General features: G+C 34.6%; 2 protein-coding genes across 4 annotated transcripts in view; one reads left to right on the forward strand and one right to left on the reverse strand.

Annotated features, from left to right (window-relative positions):
• Positions 1–1,221: 1,221 nt before the first annotated feature.
• On the forward strand, positions 1,222–19,977 carry LOC119835604. 2 transcript variants are annotated; one of them, XM_038360528.1, is made up of 12 exons: positions 1,222–1,349; positions 13,987–14,987; positions 15,057–15,235; positions 15,344–15,628; positions 15,925–15,986; positions 16,773–16,907; positions 17,251–17,435; positions 17,608–17,911; positions 18,034–18,372; positions 18,465–18,756; positions 18,827–18,950; positions 19,072–19,977. In XM_038360528.1, the coding sequence occupies exons 2-11, from the start codon at positions 14,015–14,017 to the stop codon at positions 18,887–18,889; spliced, it is 2,817 nt and encodes a 938-aa protein (XP_038216456.1). In that variant the 5' UTR covers positions 1,222–1,349; positions 13,987–14,014; the 3' UTR covers positions 18,890–18,950; positions 19,072–19,977. The 2 variants fall into 2 exon arrangements, with proteins under 2 accessions (XP_038216456.1, XP_038216457.1); XM_038360529.1 differs by lacking the exon at positions 19,072–19,977 and having other exon boundaries at positions 18,465–18,752.
• A 157-nt stretch (positions 19,978–20,134) lies between these two features.
• The window catches only part of LOC119835922, a 52,067-nt gene continuing 44,504 nt past the window's right edge, over positions 20,135–27,697 (reverse strand). For both annotated transcript variants that reach the window (XM_038361051.1, XM_038361053.1), the window contains exons 17-28: positions 27,063–27,693; positions 26,822–26,988; positions 26,224–26,433; positions 25,354–25,642; positions 25,046–25,178; positions 24,554–24,722; positions 24,237–24,276; positions 23,462–23,594; positions 22,562–22,718; positions 21,294–21,416; positions 20,586–21,049; positions 20,135–20,461 (exon numbers count right to left, since the gene is read on the reverse strand). In XM_038361051.1, coding sequence (XP_038216979.1) covers positions 20,625–21,049; positions 21,294–21,416; positions 22,562–22,718; positions 23,462–23,594; positions 24,237–24,276; positions 24,554–24,722; positions 25,046–25,178; positions 25,354–25,642; positions 26,224–26,433; positions 26,822–26,988; positions 27,063–27,693 — 2,477 coding nt within the window. In that variant the 3' untranslated portion in view covers positions 20,135–20,461; positions 20,586–20,624. The remainder of the gene's footprint in view (positions 20,462–20,585; positions 21,050–21,293; positions 21,417–22,561; positions 22,719–23,461; positions 23,595–24,236; positions 24,277–24,553; positions 24,723–25,045; positions 25,179–25,353; positions 25,643–26,223; positions 26,434–26,821; positions 26,989–27,062; positions 27,694–27,697) is intronic.

Below are 27,697 nucleotides of genomic sequence, written 5' to 3' on the forward strand. Positions count from 1 at the left end.
GTAATTGAAGACGTATAAAACAGACCGTTACATAAGAAAATCGATAGATAGATTGTACAAAAATATACCATTCACTTTAATAAAATATGATGCACATGTCAATTTTTGCAAACTTTAAAAGTGCCAAGGTTATATTACTAGATTAAAATGTCTTTCTTTATCGGCTAATACATACTTTTAAATTAAGTAGTTATACGATACAGACATCATGATAGCTTGAGAGATAATTAATTAATAAAAAAAAAGAAGTACATAATACAATGATGGAATTAACAAATTATAATTATTGTATTTATTAACATTTATATATCATTTTTGCGTTTTTATTCCCATATTACATCGATGGTGGTGAATAACAATTTTCATACACTCGATTAAATGCGTTCCTTACATTGTCTCTTAAAATTTTAGGTGCGTTGCTTGTGTGTGGAGATAAACGGATTACTGTTCATCTACTTCAATTTGAAATTAGACGGATTGAATTTTATAAAATATATCGAATTTTATTGTTCAACAAAATTTTCTTCAGCAACAACTTCTTGGGTTTCGGAGTTTCGCAGTGCTATCGCGAACGTTGAGCGTAGCCATCCAAGGCTCAATGCAATACACGTGTGCGATCTGTCAAAGAACCATAAGCGTGAACATCTCTTTCTATTTAACATCTTTTAATAGAAGTTATACAATCTTTCAACAATTGACAAATTCGTAATAAACTAGTTGATAAATTCTCCAGCCAAATGAGGTGTAATAATAATGTCGAGATTTCTAACGGTTTGTCGTTTTGTCGCTATTAAAAAAATTTTAATTAACTTCTTTACGAATCAGACACATTACAACCAAAGCAGAATGCAAACCAAAGCAGCAAATATCTGGATTCAAAGTCTCTGCTCTATCCCAAGTGCTAGTGGAATCGAACGTGGTGTTAGTCGCAAAGTTAGCCTTACTCCGTGTTCGAGGTAAATTGTCATAAATAAAACAATTTCAATATATACGTAAAAGCGTATACGTAAAAATCAAACGTTATTTAATCATGACCTTCACAAATTGAAACAGAAAAATTTAATATGAAGTGTATTAATATTCGAAATTCCATGTATCATTAAAAATAATAATTGAGTTGCATCTTTCATGTATTGTACTGTAGGCTGCGTGGGCATCATGTGAAAATATGTTCAATTTCCTCCCTATATAAGGCGTGTCGTCACGGTGCACCTCACAGTATGCGCTAAGGTTTTAAAGCACTAAGTACTTGTAGTGTAACCTGTGTGATGATAACCGGTCTATGGGTATTGCACATTAGTTGGACAACATCCGCGCCGGCTGCACCTAACGAAACGTCACCGCGCTCAGTGAGTTAAATATTTTTTTTATTTTAAATAAATTTATTCTTTATTCGAAAATTCAAGGGCAATGCGAGATTAAATTATTACTTTTTAAAAGGAGTTTTTATACGCATTTGTTAAATATGGGACTCTATTTTAACAGCTTTTGCGATAGTTAATTTTTAATAGATAGTTTTTAGTGTGACTATTTTTGAAGTTTGTGTGAAATTAATACTTGTTTTCGGATCAATAAAGTGAATTGATTATTAAATGACATCATAAAAATTTATATTTAATACTACAGAACTTTTTAAAGCGGATTTAATTTAGTAAGTTATTTTAACAGTTTTAAAAATATTGTACTGTAAATTAAACGGAATATTTAAATCTTTTATTTGTTAATTGATTTTCGTTCTACAGTTTCATATAAACTAGAACTAGTGATTAGAAAATTATAGAAGCGGTTTTTACGGAGCGCAACAGGTAGATTTGACATTGAGCGAGGTTTCAAGACAGACAAGTTTAAATTTTACTCTACTTTATCAGTTTCTATACTCGCATTGCCTTTTTTAATTGAAATAATTGTTAATGATTTATTTACAGTTTTAAAGATTTTATAAAGAAATTTGAAAAAGTAAAAAATACGAAAGACATTAATTGTTGTAGGGATTATGTTTTACTACAATTTAATACAGAATGTAAATTACTATATTATGTTACGTGCATATAAACCTTTCTTTTGTCACTGTACATAAAAAAAAATCGGCATCCAAATTCGTTGCGTAGTTCTCAAGATACACAGGAACAGACAGCCGGAAGGGACTTTTTGTTATATACTATGTCCTTTTTGTAGTTTTAAAATAGACTTTCAATAGTTATCGAAAATTTATAAAAAACGTTTTTATATAGTATTCGTTTCGTTTCTTACAAAAAAAAATATGCATAGATAAGCCAAGCTTAATCAAATCGAGACTTAATCAAACCGTACAACAATCTAACAAAAGAGAGTATTAAATATACACCGAGCGAACAAAAACCACACACATACCAATTACATTAGTACATGACGAAAGGTGCAAAAAAGGTGTTTATCCCGACGTTGCTTTTGGAAATTTTAAAAACAAAGCGACTGCGGCTCTATGTCAGTGCTAATCACCAACGTGTTTAGTCTATTTGGAAAGTGTTTGCTGAAATATACTGTATTCCCTAGCAGAAGGATCCGATACCTTTTGTGGAGTGTACATTTCGGATGTGATTTTTAAGACCGGATAATTGACTTGGATTGGGCGGTGGTGAATTGTATGTTGTACTGCATGCACATCTCTTTGTGGATGGACGGGGGATGGGGGGATGTGTTTCACTGAATGGTAAAAATAATTAGCAATATTCATCATTGAAGTAACATAATATGAGGGTTTTCTATTCGTGTTTTATGTATAGTTTATTTATCTTATATCTTTAAACAAGCAATTCTTGTATTCTCGGAATCGGCTCCAACGATTTTCATGAAATTTAGTATATACGGTGATAAATCGATCTAGCTAGGAATCTTTTTTAGAAAATGTCATATTCGTGTTTTATTCGTGTTTTATCGACTAAAACTTTTTTAACAAATAGGAGGCGTTTCTGTCGGTAAGATCGAAAAATATTATTCATATTTCATCATTTTATTAGTATGTAATTCGTACTTAAATATAATTTTCAAAAAACACAATTTATAAAATAAAAAAAAAATACCGAGCAAAGCTCGGTCATCCAGGTACTGTATAGTTTAAACGTTGATGTTTATTGGTTTATACCCCGTTTTGTATTTAGATAGTCTTTGTTCGAAATCGGAACTAGAACCATCCTACTAATATTATAAATGCGAAAGTTTGTAAGGATGTGCGTGTGTTTGTTGCTCTTTCACGCAAAGACTACTCAACCGATTGCAATGAAATTTGGTACGTAGATAGCTGGACAACCGGAATACCATATAGACAACTTATTATCCCGATATTCCTACGGGATAACGGATTGTAAAAAATATGCGGTTTATGTGACAAAAACACAGAGGTGTAAATCGGAAAAAGGTTAATATCCATTAAGTTTTCATAATAGAATTTTAGCTATTTAGCAACCCGCCCGAACTTCACACTGCTTCGCCTATTTAAAAAAAATGCTATGAGCATTTTTAAAGATCCGAGCATACATAGGGTCAGGAAACGGAAAGCAACTTAACAATATTTAGCGATATTTTTCAATGTTCAGGATAACAAGACCTTCATAATCACTTAATTGTATCCAGTATTTATTATATTCTAAACTTACTTATTTAAAATCTTATTAATCCATGTAAATCTATCCGTATAAATAAAAAACTTGAGAGGAGTCAAGGGAGACCCGGATGGAACGAAGTTCCTTCATCATTATTATTATTTTTTATTATTCATTATTTACAAAAAACCTATATACACTCAACAAAAATAATCGTCGCGACACCACACTCTTCAATGCGAAATAGAAATGAAAATATCTGGCTTGCTGTCTATAAGAGAGAGATACAGAGAAACATGCGACGCCGCACAGCTTACAATAGCTTACTATAGCAAAAAGTGTCGTGACAACTTTTCGTAAGAATTTTTTCCGTCTAACCCCCTTTCACAACGCGCGATAAGGAACTTCGTTCCAAAAATTATTCGCCAAAAGCGTGGATAATCGTAAAACTCAAGAACGTCTTGTCCAATTCGGTTGTTTTTTTTACGCTTTTTAAGACAAGCAAGTCAGGGAACGCTAGTTGTAAAAAAATAAGTAAAAATATTTTTTTTCAAATTAATAACCACCAGTGAACCAGTGCTCAGTATTTAAACACCAACAACATTTATAAGCTTATTACATCTAAAAATAACCTTTCAATGCTATTTAATCAAAGCTCGAACATTATTGCAATACCAGGGTCAAGTTCAGCCAATATTTGATCAGCAGGTACACTAGTAGGAATTGAATAATCGATACATAAAACCGAACGCAATAAATAGTTTCATAAAGGTAACGCATGTGAATTTTCGCTGAAACGTGTACAGTTAAATAAATAATATTTATCTGTAAAATTCACGCTGAAGTAATAATCACTTCATAGAATTTTGGTTTTCGGCGCTTGAGTTTGTACAAGCGGTGATAAAAGCATAAATAAATTATTAAATAGCTTTTAGAATGAAAGCACTGCTCTACTACGATTGAATATTGTTGATAAATATAACATGGTTCTGTTTTTAAACCAATAGCTGATTAGTAAGAAACTGATAGACCATTATAAAATATAAAAAAAATACGGTAATGTTTTTACAAAACCAAAGTTTATGCTATTAAAATATATAATTAGAATATTCAACACCTTCAAAAAATAGCGGAAATAATAGATTTCCATTGAGTTACCGCAAGCGTGGAGGAAGCGCGTTGATATCTGTTTAAAATTGTACGAGATTCTAGTCCGTTATAACAATTAGGTTGTTTAAAAGCTAAAAGAAAACTTCTAAAACTTTTGCGTATATTAATAATCGACGAAACATTACTATAATTATATTATACACTTTGTATCTACTTCATACCATTATATTTACAAATAAATGTCGCTCATTCAAAGTTTTATTGTGTCAGATAATTAATGTGGGCAACGTGTCGGATATGTTACCAATTAAAATAAAGCATTTGTCATTTATCCTTACAGATTTAATAGTACAAATATTGTAATTGAGGTGACACATTACAATTTTCAAATTTTCTTATTTGCTAAATTCACATCTAAGGTTTCTGTAATTATTATCTAGTTGACAAGTATGTCTATTTTAAAATGTCGTTCATAAAAATCTAGTGCGAAACTTTTTAGAACGAATTGCCTGCCAACTCGTGCATGCGAAGCTCACTAAACGAATCTGGCTGCAAACAGAAAATTAAATCCTTCCAGTTGAACCGTAATCTTTCGCCCACCGCGTGCAACACAAACTACCGGTAACCCAGAACATCATATTATTATAACAACGTAATACAGAGTGAACTTGAAAAACATTTATTTTATGGGAAGTAAATTTAAGTGGTCTCGGAATAAGATCTTCGATTTGGACCAATGTTTCAAGGGCAAATGGAAGATTGCTTGGAAAATAATGTTGTTGTTAAAAACACTGTAACAACTAATGGATCAACATTAAGAAAAACAATGTTACGACTAAGTAACCTTGTCGGCGAGCTCTCAAGATGCCTTTAGAAATTTCTTTAGGTCTTAACAGTAGATCAATAAGCATTTAATGCTGCGTAGTTATCAATTAGCAAATTCTGTAAACAGGTGCCGATCGGGATAAAGTTTCGTTAAAATCTTATTGCTATTACAAATGCATTTGTGTGCCTTTCGCTAATGCATTCTCTTAGAGATATCTGTTTTGTTAAAATGGATTTCTTTTGTATTACTTATTTCGTTCTGCTGAAATGTTCATTAGCATTTTCTTATTTTGACTGATTATAAGGTCCGTTATAAATTGCATAACGATGTCTACTTAAAAGTTTACGTAATTTTGGAAAATCTTACATATAAAATTCTCATGTCACAATGTTAGTAACCTTACTCGTCCGAAACGGGTGGACAGATTCAAGTGAAATATTGTGTGCATATCGAGTAGGTCTAAGAATCAGCCAACATCTATTTGTTATAACCCTAAATGATAAGAATAAGGCAGAACAGCGTGTGCCGGGTGAGCTAGTAATAATATAAATTTAAAGTATTAGTATATATTAATTATTAGATCATTTCAGATGTTACGAACTATGTATAAAGTACTATTTAAATTTTTGTTCTTTTTTATATTTTAATAATGACTAAAATAGGGCTAGTTGTTTTTATAGGTAAATATTAGCATACCTAACTGCTATATCACTTTATTGTGATTCAAGATGGTATGTTTTTATCAAAATTAACATGACTAAAAGTCTAGTTTTTTCGGAATACGTATAAAATTTATTAAATTCTGATCTTTCCACCATAGCAACATGAGGGGAGCGCTAGACATAGCAACTGGTTTTCAATTAGGAAATCGGACGCAAAATTAGCGGTGAATACCTTTTCATGGGGATTATAATTTACATTTCAAAGCGTGTATTTACCTCATGCACCGCAAGTAATATTTTGCTATTTTTCCCACCGTAGTGTCATAGGTGTCTGCACTTTATGCACGAGTCAGCATTTTTTTAACGGGTCTCAAATCGCTCGCATTTCTAGTAAGTATTTGCGCAAAGAGCTTTCAATACTTGCAAGTATGCTTCGTATGACTACACTTTAGTGACTTATGTGATGCATATTGTAAGAATCGAAAGTTTACAGGTGTTGTATACGTCTTTAGTTCTTAGAAATCGAAACTTCAAGTTCAAGTTCAGATATATTGTGAACTGAGTTTTTACTTCAGTGTAATTTGTAGAACTGAATTCTGTTAACGGGTACTTACGTATTGTAGAACTTTAAGTTTTATCAGATGTTAGAAAAATATTCTTCGCTTACGTTTAATGCTATTAACTAGACAATATTTTATCAAATGCTTAGAAGTTTGACACATGTTTACAGTGTGGCTTAACTTGCTATACTCATATTGATTCATAAATTATCATACTCACAACAATGACTGGGAAAACTAAACAAACTGAAGTCTTTTTCATAATATTTAAACAAATAAATATAGGTATATCATTATGCTAATTGATACTTCATTAGTTCCAACTAATTGCTGACTATCAATGAAAATAATCGTTATTTAGAGCTAGTATAGTTTTCCAACATCTTGTTAATTCGGTTCAGTTTATCTGTCAGTTAAAATAACAAGTAATGCAGGGAAACATAAGTTCAACAAGTTGAATAGGCTATCATCGACTTCGATATTTACGTATCGTTATATATGTGTGTTATACAAAATGGTTTTAAAAGGAAGATGTGAAGGAATAAATATCTAATTGTTTCCAGCAATATGAATCGAATAATTATAATTTTAAAAGTACGTAAGTAAGAATTGGGACAGCTCGCACCGGGGAAGTAAACCCCCACAGAAAATCAGCGTGAAATAGCATACTGCTGTGTTTCGTTCGGTCAGTGGAGGAGCCGGAGGCCTAAATCCTTTTCCTTACCCTTCCCAGTCCTTTCTATTATTCCTCTCGTCAATCCTTTCTTCATCCCGTTACAATTTGAAGTTGGCAATCCATTTGTAGGCGTAAGGTCTACAATCGACCTCTCGCCTCTCCAAATGTTCATGGGCGGTGGTAGCGCTTACCATCGGACGGCGACGAATAGCCGACGATGACATGAAAAAAAAGTTCTTAGTATAACTGGGACACTAATTACGTATATGGTGTCACAGCAACTCCAAAACTAGGCTTCATTTTAATTTAAAACTGTTTTATTAGCGGTTGCTCTGAATAAGTGCTGAGTGCGTGATGATTAGGATGTTGAATACACTTATATTTACACCATACTGTTTTGATAAGTAAGTGAACATGTTTATATTTTATTATAGTTTGGATGTACACATGAATGAGCGACTTTTGTGACATCTATTTAATATCGAGTTTATAGAAATTTGGATGTTATTTCTCTCCTTGTGGAGTAAATAATTAAGGATATATATTTTCATTTCGTATCTTCGTATTTTTTTTTGTTAGGGTAGGCAAACCGTCGTGCATCTGATGGTATGCGATCACCATCGCCCATGGACGCGTCGCCCGCTTTTTAGGGATAAGGAGTAAGAAAATGAATCATGACGCGAATAAAAAACAGAACTGGAAGGTGTAAATGAACGGATACGGATCTCCGTGGTGGGAAAGGTTTTATGGTGGTGCGGATTTCAGAAACATTCGCATGCTAACTATTTCACCGATCTTATGTGGGGGTGTGGTACCTCCCCCGGTGCGAGCCGGTCCCATACGGCGAGCTCTCCTCCCACATTGATTTATATTGGAGTTTTAAAAATATCACACTCATAACGCTCAAATAAGCATAATAATTATAATTCAGTTAATTACGAGACATGAAATGTATGATTGAAGTTAATTGAAACGAAAAATTCTGGGAACTGCTATTTATTTGTTCACTGGTATCGTTCCTTTGTGTTATTATGTTGCTGTAATGTAAAAGTGTATTCATATATTTATTCTTTGTAAACAGTACTTTAATAGTTAAGTGAAATAATATAACAGATAAATAAAATAGTTAGAAAAGACTTTTCGCGGCCTTATGGCTGGATGCCATTTTTAGTTGACGTTATTTATAGTACTGGTTACGTTTCAAATAATTAATATCAGTTATGAAAATATCGTTCCAAATTTCGTTTAATTAGTTCTTAATATGTTTGTTTCGTAGACGTGTAGAACTATAAGTATGTATTGTACCTCGTTTTATCTGATTTATTGTCATTACCGTAAATAATGACTGGCGGGCAGTCCATGACTTGTAATATACGACATCGTCACGTGCATAGAGATTAGGTAACCTTTTAGGGGCCACATTCTTTGATAAGCCGGAACTAGGATCGGGCTGGAATATTTATATTTTCGAAAGCTCTCTTGACATTTGCTTTTAACTGCTCACTTGAATTTCTCCGGTTTTTTATTTTTTTAATAAAAGTATTTTCTTGCGCGGATGTCTAGTTTAAAGTATAATAATCGTGATTATTAACTAATTTTGGAATTATGTGAGTACATATCCCCAAGAACGAAGGAGGTCCCGATATCTATTTAGGAAGGTATTTTCTTTCTTGGGTTTCTAACTCAATAACTACGTGGTTTACTGATTGACGTGTTCTTTTTTGTGTTTCATAGAACATTGTTGACCTTTGGTCTCAATTTAGAATTTGGAGTGGTAGGTACCTCTTTCCAGGGACGTCGGTGACTTGTTAGTTAGAAAAGATTAAACAAATTGTATAGAAGATAATCGATTTAAGTATACCGTGTAAGTGCATAAAACGTCTGAATATGTCGTCGCCAGTGTACAAGTTACATGAAATATTAATAAAATTGATACCTTGACCTTCCTCGTTAATCAATCATCCTGAAGTATCGACTCATTCGCTATTGTCTTTAGTGCTTGTACATAAAAATACACGGTGGTGAGACTTTCTAATGATTGGCATATATTCGTTACATGCTTTGTTATTTACGATGTAGGTTGAGTTCTAATTTATGAATTAAAACATACGTAGATTATTTCTTAGTTCGATCAAATATTCCAATATCTGTTTTAATTATATCATTCTTATATTTCATATATTTAATTTAAAAAAAAAAAAAAATTACTGTTGCATTTATTATACTTTTAAATTGTTATAATTACTAAATTTGGGGTTGGGTATACACCTTAACATTTTTAAATTCATGTTATGACTACCACACATAACATAATACTATATTACTAATAAGAATTGTGTACTGTACTATAAAAAAAGATTAGGTGATGTGTAATATTTACACATTCGATTTATCCTATTAGGTATATTAAAATTTCTTAAAATGAGTTATTTCAATAATTTTCATTATTATCGTCAAATGAATTCACATTTTGTACGAATGGTTATTTTCCCGCTTAAAATGAGTGTAACAAATCAATGTTATAAGGCACAAGGCGGTTAGAGCTATGATACAACACAAGAACAATCAGTGCCACCTTCCTTATATGAACATCTATTAGTCGCTCACGAGTTGTACCTCGCTAGATGAAAGAGGGTTATGTAAAAATGTATTTTATTCGGTACACATTTAGCCTTACGGGTATATATTTTTGAACTCATCGGCTTATGTTTGGTATGCAACCATATTGAAACCTTTTGGCTGCTATTGAAGACGGGATGTCTTTTATCAACCGTGACGCGCTAACCAATAGGCCTTAGCGGTGATGACGTGTTAATTTATAATTTTAGAGGATGTTAAGCATTATAGTGTCATAATGTTAAATATGATGAAATTATTTTTATAATAAAATCCTTTTTAGTTATATATGATGAAAGGGAACTATGTTTAATAGTGAAATTAAAATCTACCATTCGTTTTGCATATGGGTGGAAAGATTTTAATGATTGTCTCATTAAGAGATATTACTTAAAAGGCATATGAAAATTTACCAGTACGACGATAAGATAAATGAATCACTTTAAGTAGCACAATGAAGGCGACCTTTTATAACATAAACCATTGGGATTTACCTTTAATTATTATGATAATTGATTTTAAACAATGTTTTTGTTTATTCGATCATTTTATAGTTAGTGGCTAACTACGATCAGTCAACGAGTAGGAAATTTCTATTTCCAGGTAAGAATTAAAGCGATGGGTAAAAATTTTGTGAATATTAAATGAACTAGTTAAATAAAGCGATATCGTTTGAGAGCATGATATACCTTATAAATAATATTATTAACGATGAAGTGTAATCGATAGTGAAGCGATCAACCACAGTTATTCAATATGAACTTAAAACCTATCTCACTATTTAAGAGAAGAATAATATTTATATCATTTTATTATTATTATATTTATTCAATTAATTTAATAATAGAATGATCTCTAGCTGTAAGGTTGCGGTGACTCTGGGAATGTTGTCTTGACACGTTTTTTGATACCTTATAAAGTATTATGTTTCGTCCTGTTTGTTTTAAGCGTTATAGTATTAATATGTCTAAAACTATATGTTTTAAGGGATTTAGTTTCGGTTTCCTTAAATATCGTTTCGTTTTTGTGAGTATGACCGTGGTCCGTCTCGACGTTGTTTTCGATACTTTGAGTTATATGTACAAATAATTATTAAGAATACAATGAAGAAGTTTATGGGCGCTAGTGATCACTTAACATCAGGTGGTCCACCTGCTCCTTTAATTGCTCAGCCATAAAAAAGTATTTCAGTACTAGCATAGTTCAGTGATCCAGTTGTAGTTTTATTTGAAAAGTATTACGGGTTTCGAAAATGGGGATTATATAGATTTCGTTTTGAATAGTAACGTCCGCAAAATAACCCTATGAATTTTTGCCGCCACTTTGACAAAATCGTCGAAATCGTTTTTCGATACAATTTTTAAATACATTACATGATCAAAATGAAATTAGAGATAGTAAATAGAATTTAATCTCAAGGATCTTACAGGACTTTCCTCATTGTTATACAAATATACAATTGCGTTAGACCTTTTGTGAGTCGTAATTTAACAACAATGGCGTAACATATCCGTCGCTTTAACCTTTGTAACACGAAAATTCCATTTCAGAACGTATTGCATGGCGAGACGATGGACTTTTCAAAAGTTCTTAACTAATGGACGCTAATTTTAATTCTCGTCTCGTCTGCTACGCATGCGTGAATACTAAAGCGTACTAGACCTACTAGGGTTCGATGCGCATTCCTAAACATATAGAATACCTATTAATCTAACTTATTCCAGTACAAAGGTTCCGCGCGTTTGTATTGGAATAAGTTTAAATATCTTATTATACTATTCCGTTGATGAGGCTTGAAAATTTTCAACTTTATTTACTAATATTAAATTGTCATGTTGGAAATGTTTGAGTATTTCCATCATATTATGTATGTAGACTAAATATATTCAGCTTTATTAAAAAAAAATTCACAAAACAATTTATATGCTAGAATTAAATTTAGTTGTGTCGGTTTTAGTAACATCCAGTAATTTTAAAAGCTTTACCTATTTTGGGCTAGGTGGCGTTGAATCAAATCCTATTTGTACTAAAAAAAAATATGATAACGTTATATTCACTTACCGAAATATGAAGGACTGAAATGGATTAAACAACTTATTTATTGAGGATAATTAACAATACAGTTAAGGTAATAAATACCATGAAACATTTTGTAAATTTTTGGTTGGTCAGAAATAGAAACGAGTTCATATTATTGCAATATGTAGTTTCTTCCTTCTATAAATGGTACTGGGATAGGATGCTGCATTTTAGATCTTTTAATCGTAACATTTAGATCGTCCGTATAGTGTTATGTCGGCACGTTTGTCCATCTGTTACATATTCTCTACGTGTGTATTTAAAGTTGAATAGACAGTTTATCATCTTAAAATAACAGGGAATATTTGTAGAATAATTTAAGAAACACCAATGATCGGTTTGTTCCACTTGGCTATTAAAGTTCTCTTGATTATTCTTAATGTCAGAAAGACATCGGTCCATCCGTTAAATTATTTTAAAGGATTTTCACTAGCATGTACTTTATGTATCGACTTCTTTTAAGAACATCATCACTTTAAACGTTTTAGATAGAACAGGGTTGTACACAATTTATTGATCTGAATTATTATCGACTTCTCAATCGCAACAAGATTGCACTATCCAATTAATGTATCATTTTAAACTATGGATAATGTACAGATCTCGCCTACGTATAGGACTCAATCTAAAAGCCAGAGACATTAGACATTTACAGAAGTTTTATTCCATTCCACATTAGGAGAAAAGTAAATAAAAATAGTGTTGCATACATACATAGCTAATAGTATATGCTAAGCTCGACTGCCCTACTTGTAATGTCAATGCCTGAGTTCCTTATGTGGACATTGCGTGATAAACAGTCTTGATATTTATCAAAAACAAGCACTTAAATATCTGAATAAAAGGTTTTGTCCAGTTCATACGGATTTACACCGAATAATTTTAATCCTTAAAACATTCTATAGCATGTAACTTTCATCTATGTGTGCATGTTTTAACTATGTTGCTAAGCGTACAAGTCGAGAATAGCTCGACACATTCGGCTTATTTCTTTTTAACATTTTTATTAAGGTACAGCGAAGGTTCGCATGGAGTGAAAACATGTACCACGGGTGAAGCCGGAGCAGACCGCTAGTTATGTATAAGAAAATAGAAAAAATGCATATGAAGATATGTTTCCATTTATTATCTCTTCGATTTTATATCATATTTTAATGTAATCACGAATAAAATTTTTAAAGCTTTAATTATTTAAACAACATTTGAAATGGTTTTAATATGTAAAATAATTAACGACCATTGAAATTAAATTACCTACATTTCTATCAAATTGATAAACGGTTAAAGGTTAAACAGAATCTTCGCCTATCGCGAAAGCGCTTAGTGATAATTAGTAAATTGACTCCTTTAATTCAATATTGAACCAGCTGCCATCTAGAAAAATCGTATTATCTCAATATAATTGTTATAAGCATTACCTTCGGTATCCAATACCGCAGATGTATAAATGGATATCGAAAACAATTCAATATGAATCTAGATAACAAAATCTACTTTAAGAAGATAGGGCGTGGAGGTCGTTAGCTCTACGTGTTTTTGGACTTGCTTGGTTTGTATACGTCACCTTGTATGACCTTATTTAAGGCGTGAGTCACAGCAATTATGAGCGACATACATACAGGCCTGCGTTCATTGCAACTGAGGTTTTTCGGAACTAAAATAAATCATGTTTCAAATGGATTTTAACGTGTTAGGATTTCAAATTCAAGGTATCCGATGCAAGGTTATTCACATCATTCACCTTGCGTTTCTTCGAAGACCTAATTCTTGTAGCGCTTTTGACTAATTCTAAACCGTTTAAATAAAGTGGATCAAAAAACCTATATAATTTTTATAATTAACAGTGAAATACGAATTTTATTCAAGGCCTTAATTGCAGAGACGGAGCAAAACAAAGAGCAGCAAACATGTTTCGCAACGAACCTGAAGTGCAAATGATCGACATCGAGGAATGCTTAAGGGACGTCATTGCGGATGAGTACTCGAACGTCGTGTTTGAATGTATGATTGCTGAAGATTGTCCGATACCAACAGATGACATTTTTTACACCTGGATTAAAGATGGAGAGATTTTGCGCTCAACTCGTCGGATAAAAATAAAGACCGACGGAAAATGGCACCGCCTCGAATTATCATCTGTTACTGCGAGCGACCAGGGCGTTTACATAATATTACTGCAACATTTTGGTGTCCAATCTCTATCCAAGGGCTACCTTTACGTGAAGCCCACAAACTCTCTTACTAACGGTCCCATGTATTTATCAGCAGCTGCAAGGCATAACTTTGGTGCCGTGAGACAACTTGTGCACACTAAAGTTCCAGTGGGCGGTGTCATTGAATTGGAAGCGAGGTTTAAAGAACCAAAGACGGAAGATTTTCTATGGTTCAAAAATAACAGCCTTCTTGTAGAAGATGAACGCACGATCATTTTAAGCGATGGCAGAACAACCACTCTTTCTATCATCAACGCAAAAGAGAAGGATTCAGGAATTTATTTGGTGATGTACAGATCTCGATTCGGTTACGAGTCCAGTTTTACGGACGTGATAGTTCTCAATCTTGAACCAGCTATAATACAAAGGAGTGAAGTCATCCCAAGCATCGACGAACCGTTTCCAACTGTTATGGAGGCTTATAGTGGGGCAGAAGTGCGAATGGTTGCTAAAGTTCATTATGACTCCAACACTATATTCTCTTGGGGGAGGGGACCTGAACCACTACAAATGAGACAGAACATGGAGATTCAATATTTTAACAATCGATATATTGCATTGAAAATGTTCTGCGTGTCTAAATCTGATGGCGGTGAATATACGCTGTACGCACGCGATAGAGTCACTGGACACACTGATGAAACTACTTGCATTCTACTCATAAATAGTAAGTATTAATTTGTGCTGATGGAATATTGGAAATAACATACAAATGATAATGTTTCACGTTTTACAGAGCTACCCGTGAAGAGGTTAACACCAACGAAGATACTCAAACCTTTGGATGCAGCCGTAGCTTGCGTGGGTTCGTCATTGACATTCAAATGTGTATTTCAAGCAGAGGACGCATTCTTTTGCAGTGCCGTCTGGGAAATCGGCAAATTCAGGGTGGAGCGTACCAATCAACGTTTTAACGTAAGAAATAAATTGTTGAAGTATATACATGTTTACGAATATATACGGTGACTGGATATCATGTATGGTTTGCACCCGCGCATATATTTAGCTAGCTTTATATTCCAGATATACTGTTGCGGCACGGAATTTTACATTTACATCAAGAAGTTGGAGCCAGACATGGCTGGTCCGATAGTGTGTGAGATCCGTAAAGCGATTCCTGGCCAGAAGCCTGTCACACTCTGCGTTTCAGCTGCAAACCTGACTATTGTGCCCCCATGTGCACTGGAGGGGTTATCCAGGGACGGGCCCGCTGTCGTCCCGGCTACAGATGGATTCTATAACATGTCATCGAAGGTTTTAATACCTATTAAGGCAATGGCTAATGCCGATGCTCCTTCTAACGATAATGTAAGCATTTTTATTTGCATTAAGTTTTTAATCGTCTTCGACATGTCTTGTTAAGTTGTTGTAAAATTAGTGACAGTGAAATGTATCTTTTTAAATTAATGTGTTACAATTATAATGTTTATTGTGTATTTAATTTTTTGCAACATTTTTGCGAATGAGTTCTTAAAAGCGAATGTCGTGGTTACATAAAAGTTGTTTTTATAGCTTTGCGAAATTTTATAATTGTTACCACAAAATTTGAATTGAATTGAATTCAAATGTTTCAAAGGTGTTACTATTGTTCTGTCCTTGCGCAGGAATCGCCAGTCCCTGCTGATAAGGGTGAAAAAGAATTTTCTATGAAAATCAAGTTTTGCAAGTAAGTAAGCTTTATATATATATATATTAATATGGATACATATTAACACTTGCTGACGTCGTATGAGGTCAGACTGAAGATCATCATTTCCGCCGATCGTAAAGTCCGTAATTTCCTGTTTCCCCGATCTGTCAATCAAACTATATTACACCAAAACAGTTCAGCCGTAACAATGTAACGGACAGACATAGCAGTCCCAGGATATCAGATTTTGACGTTATTAAGGATATGTATCACGTTTATCTCTGTGAATGGAATACCTACTTCTAATTGAGTAATAACAAATACTTACTGAAGCATTCAGCCAAGGACAATATTGCATCTTGTATAAGGCCAAGAAAAATGAAACGTTTATTTATTTTACTGTTGTGACCACAGAATATTTATTATTTTTCAATGTATAATTTAAAACGAAAAATGATAACATGACACCGTACATTCGGTGGAATCATGGTGGAAAAAAAATCTTTGGCAAATTTTGACCCATCTTACAACACATTTCCAAACTTAAATTACACTTTAATTACATTTTTAAAAAAGCTAAAAATATAGGTGTTGTGATTTTGTTATCTAGTATTGACTTAAATAAAAAACAAGAAGTCTATTAAATATTTTTCACACCTTATGATAATGAAGCCGAATATAATCATTACAACTACTTAATTCTTAAGAGTTCATATCAAAGTACGAATAATATTTTTGATTTATAAATACTAGTTAGGTTATACGAGCTTCAACAGTACCTTAATTTGATTGGTTACTGTAGTCAATATTATGTTTATATAGATGCGATCGAGACATTTACTTCCTGCACGTAGAGGCAGAGGGGATGCCAGAGGACGCTAAGTTAACAGTTCAGGATGTGCCCAAAGACGGACCGTCCACTAGCAAAGTGGATGACAGAATGATACTCATGCAATGGTAATATAAACATTGTTTCGTGCACGAGCATTCTATTAAGTTTTTAGGGGAGGAGGGAGGGGGGGTTATTAATGTATAAATTTTCCTTATAATGACTTGCATTAATAGAAAATGTTATATTCAATTGTTATATCACATCTTAAATATTTAGAACCACTTTGGCTTTACATCTATCATCTTATGCGTAAGAGTCAACACTGCATTTCAATGAAACTTTATTTGATACTACGAATAAAGCTGAGATGACTTAACCAATGAACAAACAAGACGTGCAAACCTGCAGTTAAAGTTGTAACCGTTTATTGTATTGCTAAAATTATCTAACACTAAGAGAATATTACAGGCCAGCTGTTGGGAATTACTGGTATGCCATAGATATCGATCAAACAGATGACGAATTTACTGGTGCTGGAGTAAGCAGCACACCATCATTGCGCATAAAGAATCCTCCTCTGGAGAAGACTATGAACATACGCGTACTTGGCGTGGCACCCAACTCTAATTGTAAAGTGTCTCCTGTTGAAATTTGTAAGTACACAATAGTAGGAAAATAAATCATATTTAAACACTAGTTATTATAACACACCTGGTTAAAGATAAATTTATTTCAAAATTATTTTTAAATTATGGAATCCGAATCAATCACAAACTCCTAGAACCTACAAACTTCTAGAAAAATAAAATATGTCACAATTTCCAGCTGAAGTACAAGTGGAAGAGATGACTTATCCAAGACACGTGCGAATCCAAAGGATGGAGCTATTTTCGCAGCAGTACTGCGAGACGGGTGATACAATTGGGCGTGGAGCTTTCGGCCAAGTGGTACTCATTAAAAACGAAAGCAATCAGTACTATGCTGCTAAAACTATGAGGACGATTTTGCAAAAGAGGAGGGATGCAGCTCGTAGGGAGTTTGAACTGCTGAAGTCATTGCAGCATCCCAAGCTTGTGAAGCTGCATATGGCTTTTTCCACGAAGGACGACTTTGTTCTCGTCATGGACTAGTAAGTATTTATAACTTGAAACTTCCAGTCATAGTTAGTTTTTTTTAACATATTGAGTTTGTCCTTGATTCTGAGTACACTATCTCACTAGATGATTGCTTTAATATTAATTTTTATTTCAGCCTATGGGGCGGAGAGCTCTTCGACAGATTGGTTGACGAGGATCATATTATAGAGCTAGACGTCATTATATATGTGCGTCAAATATGCGAAGGTCTGCACTACATCCATCGCCAAAAAATAGCTCATCTGGACATGAAGCCAGAAAATATAATATGCGTCAATCCGAACAGTCGCCTGATAAAAATAGCTGACTTTGGTCTGGCTCGCGCTATACATGAACGGCATATTGTCCGAGCCATCTATGGAACTAAAGATTATGTAGCTCCTGAGATATTAAATTTTGAGCCACTGAGCCTCGCTTGCGACATGTGGAGTTTTGGCGTTATTATTTATCTCCTGTAAGTTTGAGTGGTTTAGAAATTCTTAAGAGAATGAATACAATTATACATTTTTGTTATTGTATATGGACTGACCATTTTATTGCTTTCAGATTGTCTGGAGTATTGCCATTCCATGGAAGGAATTGGCTTGACTACACAGCCAACATAAACAAGGCTTACTACAACTATGAAGAGCCAGCATTCAGGGATATCTCTCCCCTTGCCAAAGATTTCGTGAATAGGCTTATTGTGCTCAATCCTGCTAAGAGGATGTCATCAGCCGAAGCCATTCAACATCTGTGGCTGCAGGAAGGTCCTCCAAGCGGAGCCGGCCACAGCCCCATGAGGCGCGCTCGTGAGAATCTGCGATCGTATCTTCGTAATTATAGGCAGAGATGGCAGGTATTCTTTTTAGTAATTAATTATTTATAGTTTTGATTCGCCGCAAACTAAATAGCAATTATTATTTTAGAGAGCTGGCAATTTGTTGATTGCCGCTCATCGTCTGCGCAGAGTTGTCGTTAACGCTCGTTGAAGAAGCTCCTGAACTCGTCACTTAAACTGCTCAGTAGCTTCATGTCTTTATCTCAATTACGGTAAGTTTTCATTGACTGGAAATTTACTTTAGACATTTTTGTCTTTTTAAGGTGATAAGATAATATTACAAATAAGATTGAATGTATGTTATGTTATGACAAATATTTTTATTTGTTACAGTTCCGATCAAAGAAGAACGTTTCAAATTAATCTTAATATGTAGTGAAAAGTAGAATTTATTTCTATTCATTCCCATTTATGCATATTAAAGGATTTAATTACTTTAAGATCTTTATGATGTATTATTATTCACTAATATACTACGTCATGATGCAAGGTGAAAAATGTGCCATGAATAATATAAGTAAGGCAAATTAAAATCTACAAGTGTGAGTTTATAAGACTATCATAACTCTCAACTCACCATTCATATTGGAGCATTAAAACAATGTCGTAGTGTGTTGGTGTATTTTTAGCTGTAGTTGAGTAGTATTATTACGTTACTCATAGACTTAACAACATTGGGAGTCTTTAACAGTATATACATTGAGAAATTCGACGCATATTCATATTATTATACAGTTAAATATGTCCAAAGGTCTAGATTTATAAAAGTTGTAAGTAGGTACAATACGCTTTGAGAAAGCATCAGCATTTTAAGATCAGACGATTATATCAGACCACAAAACACTTAACTTCTAAACAATTCCAGAAACGCACATATGAAGATTGTTCCAGACATGATGTACTTACCTACAAGAACATTTCAGTTTGTATTTTGTCTTAGAATCATAGCATATTTTGAACATTAGGTTATATTCCAGTTTCTTAATTAGTCAATCATGTTACTCGTAGATTATACCTGCTTCAGGTTATGCTATGTAACTAGGTTACTTTCTGTGATCTGGTGTGGGAATCTAAGAGTCAATTTGAAGCGCAATTTTATCGTTTTCGAACCTCCCATCATTAATCAGCTGGATCACAGAATTAGTATTTAATTATTTATTATTATATTTAAGAACTTGCAAAACCATGTAATCAACCAATTAATTGTAATCTTTGATCTTAAATAAACAGTAGTTGGATTAATGTCTTTCATTCCATAATTATTTTAAAAATATGTTAGATGGAACATTAACTTAAATAAAAAAAGTGTAACACGAAGAACTTTGTAATAGGTAAAAAATGTTTCCAGTACCTAAAGGGATAGATCATACAAAATATTGATACAATAAAACGACGATAACTTGCAATACAATATATTTCACAAACCCCTGGGAGAGCTCTTCAACTATGTCTAACAAAACAATTAAACAACTCAGTTATATATATTTTCTAACGGTGTATAAAACAATTACCTATTTTTGGAATCATCGACAACGTCAGTGCATGATAAATCATAAATATTTATAAAGTATATAACATGAACAATTAGACAAACTAAGCAACAGGACATAACACGATATATGGCGGTTCAGAAAACGAATCGGTAAATATTTATACAATGTTCATAAATAAAACACAAATGCGAAAATAAATTTCTCACGCACGCGGCACCTTCGAACTAATCCTGAAATAAATATGACATAGTATAATAAGTGAATCGTCAACAAACTCGCATCGCTAGAAATATAATTCGCCATTTTAACAAAACGGGTACCCGCAATCGCATCGCAGCAAGTCAAAGCACTTACGTCAAGTCCACGGCCGACTCATTCATTCCCATCTTCGATTCAGTCTTGTCTCGAGTAAGAAGGTGTCCGTCTGTTGTAGCTCATCATTCTTCTGGGCGAAGCGCTGCAGGACCGGCCGCCGGCGTAGAACTTCCCTTTGTGTGATATCACTTCCAGTCTCGCTGACGCTTCCACTCTGCCGTACTCATTTTCAAGGGTTATTCTGTACAGACCGACGTCTTCGATTGTGACTTCATCGATTTGGAGTATCCTCAGCATTTCGTCTTTTTCCTTGATACTGATGCGAGAGGTCGGCGTTATGATGATGCCGTCTTTGTCCCATGTGGCCCAGGGTGGCGGCAGACCTCCGACCGCACACTGGAATACCACAGATTCACCTTCTTCGACCACTTTGTTGAAAGGATAAGTGTAAAATTTGGGTGCTATCTCGCGAGTCGGACTGCGCAGCTTTCGAACTTCTGGACCTGAGGGCATAAAAATAAATGCAGAGACGTGGCGTATGACGATAGTTTGGTAGAATGGATGGATCAGAGTCAAGAGTCAAAAAGTTTACAAGTTATACCATAAGAAGAAAGAATTACATTAAAAATATCGATACTAAGATAATTCACTTATGTAGTCATTATGAGTAGATATTGAAATTTTAATAGACAGGACATGTGTGAAACAGTTTAAAAACAAATCTGTAGCTAGATATATGTAAGTTACCAGGGGTGCGCGAAACAGATCGCGCGGGCGTGGTGCGCGGCGTGGAGCGCGGGGTGGACGCGGCGGAGGAGAGCGCGGGGGGGCGCTGCAGCCGTTGGCTCAGCGTGTTCGGCTCGCCCGGCGCTGGAACACCATCCGAGGCAAGTTTGTATGGGAATATAAACTGTTGCTAGACTTTTTTGGACATATTGTCTCGGAAGTTTTCAACCGACCGCGACGTTCCCAAAGAAAACGCAAGAGACTCTCAAATCTCATATGAAGTTTTTTTGTTATAACTCCGGGGGTTTTCTTCGACCATTGGATGCGAATCTTGTTGTGTTTGATAGGAATCTGTCTGTGTCATTTAGTCTCTTGATTTAGAAGTGCTACCACTTGACCGGAGATGATAACACAAAAAAAATTGTGATTTGTATCAGATTAACGGTTAATCAGGGGCATGTGATTTTTTTGAATGGCTACTCGACGATAGTACAATTAATTAACATGTTTGCGTTGGTATGACGGGCTGTAGATCACACAGAAAAAATATACTTTTGCGCTGCCGTCCCTTCTTTTTTTTTTAATTGAGTATCGAAAAATACAAGAACATTTATGGAAATACTCGTTGAGTGTTCTTTATTTTTCGACACGATCAATTAACGCCCACGCGATAAAGCCGCCAGCGCTGTGTCCATTTTTTCTCTTTTTTGTCAATACGGAATTAGACCACTGAAGAACCGACAAACTGATACAATTCATCAAATTTTTTGTCTAATCATTTTCTGGTGTACGGTACCTTCCTTCCCTGGGAAAGTGATCTTTTTGGAAAAAAGAATTACTATTTATGGGGATACAGGTAGGTAATTTTTTAACATACCTAATTTAAAGTAGGGCAATAAATAAAAAAGGTGTGTGTGCGATTCTCACACGATAGAAGTGAAACTTCAGTAAAGCGACAAAATAAGGAGTTTGTATATTTCTGTCTCATTCTTTGCCGGCTTCATTCTACACATTTTTGTATTTGTGTCTCTTACCTGTCATTTAATCCGTTGCATCAGGTTTGAAATCATAACGATTCTAAAGAAGTTTCACTTCAAAAAAATGCATTTAATCATATTAATGGATTGTATTTAAATTGATTAAAATAAGCGTTATCCATTGCATTTCCAACTCTATGTATAAATTTTTGTAAATCTAGACATTGCTTTGAAGAAAAATGTTTATCCATTTTAAATATAGCTTACAATTTTTGATCGTATTTAAACATAATTAAAGTAAACAAAACTCACGGTACACAACGAGACACGCTTTGGAAGTGGCTTTTCCCAGGTTATTAGACGCTTCGCAGGTGTACGTGCCTTCGTCTTCAGCCGCCACTTGCTTTATCTTGAGCCTTGCAGTTCCAACTTCGAAGGTGGTTTCGAAGTCTGCACATTCTGGTAGAACCTGAAATATATGTCAATAAATTATAATATTATGAAGCACGGAGAAGAAGAGTTAGGGTTTTAAGAGGTCTTACGCAATATATTCTTAAAACCCAATAATGTCACACTATGAAACTTCAAAGCAGTCAGTAAGTTAATAAGTATTAATTTCGGAAAAATATCACATTTGTAGTAATTAGTGATAAGTAAATAATCAGGCTTTTTTCCCGTTTTTATTTTTAAGTATGTTATTTAATTTCCTCAGTAAACTGAATTTAATTTTTTTTTATTTGCATGAAATTTTTATATTAAGTGTATTTATTTATAGAATTTTTAAATAATAGACACGAATTTGTCGCCGCTCTGATATTTTATAAATATTGATGTTACTCGCTTATGGTCCCGGAGGACAGACACTGCCTAGTGCGGGATCCAATAAATTAATATATTAACTTTTAACTTTAAGAACCTTGGACACGTTTATGTCTATCTTAAAGTTATAAAGATTTTTATTATTTATTATATTTTAATATATAAAACGTGTCTGATCTATCAACGCACAGCACAAACTCCTGTACCAATCGGGTTGAATTAGAATTGACATGGTATTATGGACGATTCATAAAAATCCGCTAAGAAAGGATTTTGATAAATTATACCTCAAGGGGATAAAAAGGTAAAAGTTAGTACCCTGAAAATTTACGGGCGGGCAAAGTTGGGGGCATCAACTAGTGAAAGTGAAAGAATAAATGTTAGACCACTTACCTCACTGTAGTGGAACCACCGTATATCCGGCTCCGGATTGCCGGACACTCTGCACTCGAACTCCACGGCGTCTCCGTCGTAGCACAGGAGATCCGTCAGCTCCTTCTCGAAGCGCGGTATTACTTCTACGCGTCTGGAATATTTTAATGTGCACGTTAAAAATTATCTAATTTTTTTTTTTAATTTGTGTATGTCGCACAAGCCAGTTTTGTTTCGTATGGTGAGTGGGAACCGGAGGCCCGCTTCCTTTATATTCCTTACCCTTCCCAGTCCGTTTCTTTTTTCCATTTATCAATCCTTTCATTATAAGCGGTTAGCGCATTCGATAGGTGCGGTGCAGTGGTGGCTCAGTGGTGAGAACCTCGGACTTCAAAAATTCGATAAGTCGGGGTTCGAGACCGGGTGAGCGTGCAGGAAATAAAATGATTTTTCAATTTATCTGCACATATGGATAACATCACCACTGCTTAAAACGGTGAAGGAAAACATCGTGAGGAAACCGGCATGTCCAAGAATCAAAAGTTCGACGATATGTGACATCTGCCAACCCGCACTTGGCCAGCGTGGTGGATTATGGCCTGAACCCTCATAGGAGGCCTGTGTCCCAGCAGTGGGAACGTGTATGGGCTTATGATGACATGACGCATTCGTTTATATATTTATTATATATTGAATTTAATATATTTGATTATGAATTTAGATTCGTAGAGAAATTCATGGTAATTCAATAAATTCAATTAAATAATTTCATATTAAATAAATGTATTCAACATACCCGTATCTTATGTTGTGTGTATCATCGCTGGACCTCAGATCTGAAATTCAAGTAGTTATAATTTTTACAAGAAAAATTAACTGAGAACTTAATGCTATGTTAAAACTATTCATACTTAAAATAACATCTATATTGTGTGTGTCTTTAGAACAAATAATGCCGTATCCTTGTAGCCAAGATTTGTAGCACTTCTTATTTCGAAGTTATATATTTCCATTCTCGAAACGACCTCTAAGTTCTGTCTAATGCATTCAACTTTATATTGTAGTTAGAGTTTTACTATAGTATTAAAAAAGTCCAATAAATCCAGAACTCACCCTTAGCGAAAATCTGCAGCGATATAATTGCCTTGGCCTCGCCGTGGACATTTCTAGCGACGACAGAGTAGGCACCGGTATAGTCCAGCTTAGCGTGAGGGATTTCGAAGCGGTAGACTGGACCGGCTGCCATTTGCTTGAAATGGTTAGCGTCGCGATAGTAGTCCGGCTGTGAGATGATTGGGAATTATCGTCAACCTGCCTTCTTGCTTTTTCGTTTGATGGCGTTAGTAAAAGATGATAAATGTTGAAGAATAAAACATAGGAAATATACTATCTGGTTTGAGCAGTATACAATTAAAGGATTGCTAATTTAGGATGCGATGCAATTATAATTGCTTGATTATTTTATAGGGAACTTTCCTCCAGTGTTAATTTCAAATTGACCATATTTATCTCATAATGAACGAGGTTGTTAATGATTATGATTAAATTATGTTTATTGGCTAGACTGTTAATTATATGATATATCATAAAGTAACTTTAATATACCTTCAAGAAATCACGCAACCAATACACATCAGGAGTGGGATCGCCTATAACTTCGCACTCTATTATGACTGTGTCTCCTTCATGAGCTTCTGTGGACCTGGGCTTTTTTAAGAACATCGGTTCCTTTGAGTACCTGCACAAATAACGAAATAAAATTAATTCTTTTATTCATATTTTTTTAAATGGATAACGTTGATTTTAACAGCCTTTTGTTTGTTTACAACTTATTGATATTTTACGTAATGTTCTAATATTAAAAATACAAATTTAATCAAATAGTCAATCATCATCATCATCAAATCACTCACGGAACATCCGGACAAATGACAGTTGGCAGCGACCTTTGATCCTGCCGGTCTCCCGTCACGATTTCCACTTTACCGGATGTAGAGGCTTGTCCCACTTCATTAGAGGCCGTGCAAGTATACACTCCAGCATCGCGAGAAGTGACGGAGGCCAGAGCTAGTTCTATTTGCCCGTCCCTATTCAGAGTCATGACCGTTTTACGACTTGGTCTGAGGCGGACCCCATCTCTGTACCAAGTCACACCCACTGAGGGATACGCTTCTACTATTGCGGAAATACGAAGTTCCTCTCCTGAAACCGGATAATTACGTGGTAAAGTTATTAAGCAAAATAAGACATCGTTCTTATTGGCAGTCGGATCCGCATATTAATCGAAGTTTCCAGTGATAGAGCATTTTATATGCAGATATTCAAATTCGAAAGAAGTCACGTGTGTTCTGCCAACTCTCTATACCCGGAAATATATCGTGTCAGATCTCACTTGCCTTTGAGTAAGAATTGTGATGTGCACATTTATCGTAAGTGGGTTGTTTATTGTCACAGAAATTTAAGTCAGATGATCAATAAATCTAGTTTTTTACATCTTAAAATTATTGAAAAAATCAATTTCGTCACGACAAATTTTCTAAATTTCATGATTGGGTGTATTCAATTATTTTTTTCCGAGTTAGTAATAAGCTTGTGTGAAAAAATTGGCGCGATTATTAAGTGAAACTAGAAATAAAAAGGATAATCAACTAGGAAGCCAGTAATTTATTAACTTGCCGAAATGATAACATTATTGACTGATGTATAACTGACACTACTTAAGCCAATATATACATCGGCCACACAACTTGGGATTATAAATTGCTTAAAGATAAATATCCTACCTTCATTCAGCCGATAAGAAGGTTCCAGACCACAGCAGAAGTCTGGAGCGACATATGCTCTAATACCCTTATCAACAACAAGACTGCAGCGACAGCTGATAGCTCCGCTGCCATTCCTGGCCAATGCTTCATACACACCACCATCGTCTAGTGTGGTGGGAGCAATCTCCAATGTGTGGAAATGTTCGTCTTGGTATTTTACTCGTCGACCTTCAAATATATTGAAAGTGTAAAACAGAAAAAGGTTTTAAGTTATCTAAAATACGATATCTCGGATTTAAAAACACAGTCATAAACTAGAAAATAAATTATCAATTCCATTTTTCTTCTGAAAATTTGGAACAAGATGACATGAAAATTGTAAATAAAAATTGTGCAGTAGGAGTAATTTTGGCATCAGGTACAAAAATACATTTTATTGAATTGTTGACGCTTTGTTGCTAGTAGTTGACATAATTGATTTGTAAACATATATCGTGCCAACATATCTATTTATATATCTGCACTTGGATAATACTGTTTTATTCGATATTTTATGACCTATGCAAATATTTTTATTTATATCTTGTTATTGTAGTAAAATATATAAGAAACTTACTGTCGAGTACCACTTCCTGACCATCTTTGAACCAAGTAACATTTGGCGCCGGACTACCAATAACTTGGCAAGTCAAACGAACTGGGTATGTCGCCTGTACACGTCTGTCTCTCAGACGCATTGTGAACTGAGGAGGGTATTCACCTTCCGCATCTGCTGACCTTTCCCTGCAAGTAACATTTATTACATATTTTATGATATGATAAGTAAAATTATGAAAAAAAACTTTTAATATATTTACCTTTTAAGTTTCGCATCAGCCTCCCATATCTGTCTATCAGTTATAACAGTCATTCTCGCGTAAGTTGAGGCGCGACCGTGGACGTTGGTCGCTTCACAACTATAGCGACCCTCATCTTCAATTTTCACATCTTGAATTTTTAACGAACAAACATTCCCACTTTGTAAGCTTCGAAGTCTGTTCGTTTCTTCAATCTCATGACCGTTCTTCATCCACACTATTTCTGGTGTTGGTTTTCCTTTGAAACTGCAACTTAAATTAGCAGTTTCACCAACTAATACTTTCAGTAATCCAGGCAGGATGTCGATAAACTCTGGTCTGTCACCAGATATGCCCACTCCGACTGGAACAGTTGTCTGCACCGGTTCGCCCCATCCGTATCTGTTCCTTGGGGTAACTCTGAAGTGATATTCTTCGCCTTGCTTTAAATTGAAAGCATCGAAAGTGTTTCGAGGTGTTATCCCCATTTCCACCCAACGAGCTCCTCCGTCTTTACCAAGGAGCCAAGAATCTACTCTGTAAGCTAGGACTGGCGCCGCGGCATTAGGATCTGGCTTAGGCCACGCAAGGGTCAACCAATTGTTGCCACCGTCTACTGCACTCGGCTCTCCTGGTATGCGTCCGGGCACGGCTAC

This window comes from Zerene cesonia, chromosome Z, assembly GCF_012273895.1.
Source record: "Zerene cesonia ecotype Mississippi chromosome Z, Zerene_cesonia_1.1, whole genome shotgun sequence".
NCBI lineage: Eukaryota > Metazoa > Arthropoda > Insecta > Lepidoptera > Pieridae > Zerene > Zerene cesonia.

What these genes read in the sequence shown, in the direction of transcription:
- LOC119835604 (XM_038360528.1), top strand. Translation starts at nt 14,015, where the DNA reads ATGTTTCGCAACGAACCTGAAGTGCAAATGATCGACATCGAGGAATGC. An exon ending in ATGCTCCTTCTAACGATAAT is followed by an intron (nt 15,629 to 15,924) that starts GTAAGCATTTTT and finishes GTCCTTGCGCAG; the next exon opens with GAATCGCCAGTCCCTGCTGA. An exon ending in TTTGTTCTCGTCATGGACTA is followed by an intron (nt 17,912 to 18,033) that starts GTAAGTATTTAT and finishes TTTTTATTTCAG; the next exon opens with CCTATGGGGCGGAGAGCTCT.